Raw genomic sequence first — 3,359 nt, 5'->3', positions numbered from 1 at the left:
GCTTTTTTAGTTTCAGGTCTTTTATGTTGGTTTCTCATGACTTTTATAGGTGTCTGTTATATACTCCCTCTGTTTTATTATGTAGGTAGTTTTAGCCAAAAAAATTTTGTTTCATAATATAAGGTGTTTACACAATCCAAAATAATTTTTGCATTACTTAGATATTGTATAACCAATTAAATAATACATACCTTTTAATTATTGGTTGAATTTGTATATTAAATATTATTTTTTCAAAAGTAATCATTTTCTTGATACTAATACTTCTAAGTAAAATTACTTACAAATAAAAACAGAAGGAGTATCATTTAGTTGAATATATAAATAATGGATGGTAACTAGAAATTTTCCATAATATGAAAATAATTACAGAATTGATTATTTATTGGGTATGACCAGACATTATAAAAAGCATCTCTAAGAAAGAACTTTATTTTGAAATTAGGGAATCTTCAAGATAAGAGTTTCATGGTGGAGTATTCCAAAGAAAAGTCTCAAATTTATTTTTAAAATTTTATGTAATTTGCATCTCAATCCTCAACTTTAATATAAATTAATTAGTCCCTATATTTTATATAGATAAAAATACATGCACATTAAAAATATTTAACATAATACTTATAAATACAATCTACTATAACACAGAAATACATAAAATAATAATATAAAATCCACATTAATTTATAAAAACATAAAAATACAAATTATCTACTATTGTTGTTTTCATAGTGTTCTCATATATGATCAGTTAACTCATTTTGAAGTAAAAGTGAGTCTTTTATTTTTTTATCTAAAGATTACGAGTTAAAAGTTCTTGAAATAGAGTATTTTCATTTATCGCCATTTCAACTATTACTTGTGGTGCCGGTTTTGTATCTATTCAATATTTATATGTGTAATCTCTCTTGTAAAATATTTTTTCTTACATTTTAAATCTTTAAATTTGTAAGATATTGATCAATGTAATATAACTTATGTGGAAACAAATAATTCTGTATTTTATGTTAGTTTTTTATTTTTATTTAACATATTATATGAATTAATAATATATATAAGATTTAGATGAATAATTAAATGAAATATAAGGATTAAAGTGATAAAGAAAATAATATCAATATAATTATATCTAAATTACAAATTACAGGAATTAAACTTAAAAAATAGTGTTTTGAAGATCTAAATAGTGAAGCTTCAAATTTGAGGTTTATTATTCAGATTCTCAAAATTTGAGATTTATTATTTAGATTCTCAAAATTTGAGGGTTTAAAAGTCTGTTGAAGAATCAAAAAAACCTTAAAATTTGAGGGTTTAAAGACTTCTTGGAGATGCTTTAAGAACCGTACGAAAAAACTCATTGTAGTAATTTTTTTTTTGATCAAAACTCATTATAGTAATTAGATAATGAAAATATTAAATAAGATATCATGTCATGAGTGTGTTAGGAATAAGATGATTTACATGCTTAGGTTATGATACGAGATTTGAACTTTGATTTTCTAATACTTTATACAACATCATGGTTACTTTCCTTATTTTAAATAAAGCAATATTTATTTTTATTGCAAAGAACCATCTTGTTGCATCAACCATTGTGCCGCAACTAGCTTTGTCTGTACACGTTTTTTTTTTTTTGCCAAAATTGTCTGTACACGTTGAAATGAAAATTTGATCTCTGACAAATTTATTCGTAGGTTTGGTCTTATATTGTTTGTAGGATATACCCAAAAACCCGGTTTACTCTTGGGTTTAATCTGGTTCTGACTTCTGAGCCGTGCGTGTTCGTAAAACATGGCAATCTTAACTGCTAGACAGCGTAAAACTTTTGTCGGTGAAGAAAAATTGGATTACGTCAGGGATGATCGAAACATGGCATAATTTGACTCGTGAAGCTTTGTTTGACCGTAGTGTAAACGAAGCAACACTTCTCACGTCAACGAAATTATTTAATGCACGTCCACCAACTATTAGTCTAATACAGCGTATTTAGATCAAGATCAGATAAGAGTTTGACTTTCTAAAATACACTCAAGGCTTATAAATAGAAACTGTTCTAATAGCTTCTCAATTCAATACTCAAAAAGGTTTCCACTTAAAGAAAGCTTACTAAAATGTCATCACTGCTCAACATCTTCCTCCTCTTAGCCGTCTTCACCAGCCACCGTGGAGTCACCACCGAAGCCGCGGTGGAGCCAGTAACCGACATCTATGGTCAACGTCTCAGAACAGGCACCAAATACTACATCTTACCAGTATTTCGCGGTCGCGGCGGGGGACTAACCATGTCCAAAGCCGAAAACAAAACCTGTCCGAAAAGTGTTATCCAAGAACGGTTCGAAGTCTCTAACGGCATGCCGTTGACATTCTCACCATCAGACAAATCAAGAATCATCCGTGTCTCAACCGATCTAAACTTCAAATTCTCAGCTACTTCGATCTGGAACTTGGACAACGTCGACGAGAAGACGAATCAATGGTTCATTGGAACTTGTGGCGTTGAAGGGAATCCAGGCAGGACAACTGTTGGTAACTGGTTCAAGATTGACAAGTACGAAGATCACTACAAGATCGTATTTTGTCCTTCGGTATGCGATATCTGCAAAGTCATGTGTAGAGACATTGGTGTGTATGTGCAAGATGGGATGAGAAGACTCGGTCTGAGTGATGTACCACTAAAAGTTATGTTCAGAAGAGCATAGATTACATATAAATTCCACAATATGTACAATGTTTTCTACACCACTTTCAATAATAAATAAACAATGAACTTAATCAGTGCTTTTTGTCTCTCTCTGCATATTTGATTTGAATCTCGGATGAAGAGTAATATAAGCTCTGCATCAAATCGAATCAACCACAAGGTGAAGAAACTAGACGAGAGAAGCAGATCAACTAGATATAAAACCTTAAATCATTATCTGGGAAACAAGAATCTGGTCGGAAGCACTACAAAAAAGAGGATAGAGCGAACAAGCAAAATTATAAAGATATGTAATAATTCAAGTGCGGTTTTGTTGTTGTTGTTGTTGTTGTCTCGCTCTTTTGTCTTAAGAAGAAGCAGCAGCTACTTTCTCTTCAGCGGCGGCTTCGAAAGTCTCACCAGCTACAAGATCCGGGACATCATCATCGTCCTCATCATCCTCTTGAATGGTTGCTGGGACATTACCTCCACCAGGAGATTGCTTCTTGAACTGCTCTGCTAGCTTCTTCAGGTTCTCCATGTTGTCTGGTCCTGCGAAACAGATCAAAGCAAAACATATTTTAAGGATCTTGGATTTGGGGGTAGAGGACGAACATGTACAATAAAATGTAAACATACCGAGATGGCTGAGAATCTGAGGAAGGATATCTTCCAATTCTAC

General features: G+C 31.9%; 1 protein-coding gene and 1 long non-coding RNA gene across 2 annotated transcripts; one reads left to right on the top strand and one right to left on the bottom strand.

The window, feature by feature from the left end:
- Positions 1–2,013: 2,013 nt before the first annotated feature.
- Positions 2,014–2,772, top strand: LOC130507404 (kunitz trypsin inhibitor 5-like). Its single transcript, XM_057002121.1, has one exon. It carries the CDS (start codon positions 2,109–2,111, stop codon positions 2,694–2,696), a length of 588 nt encoding a protein of 195 aa, XP_056858101.1. The 5' UTR covers positions 2,014–2,108; the 3' UTR covers positions 2,697–2,772.
- Positions 2,773–2,890: 118 nt separating this feature from the next.
- On the bottom strand, positions 2,891–3,359 carry LOC130507405 (uncharacterized). The gene is made up of 2 exons (XR_008942311.1): positions 3,317–3,359; positions 2,891–3,229 (listed from the first exon to the last, which is right to left on the bottom strand). It is a non-coding gene; the product is annotated as an uncharacterized LOC130507405 (long non-coding RNA).

This window comes from Raphanus sativus, unplaced genomic scaffold (assembly GCF_000801105.2).
Source record: "Raphanus sativus cultivar WK10039 unplaced genomic scaffold, ASM80110v3 Scaffold4466, whole genome shotgun sequence".
NCBI lineage: Eukaryota > Viridiplantae > Streptophyta > Magnoliopsida > Brassicales > Brassicaceae > Raphanus > Raphanus sativus.
Note: the sequence above shows the minus strand (reverse complement) of the source record. Positions and strands in the feature narration are given on the sequence as shown.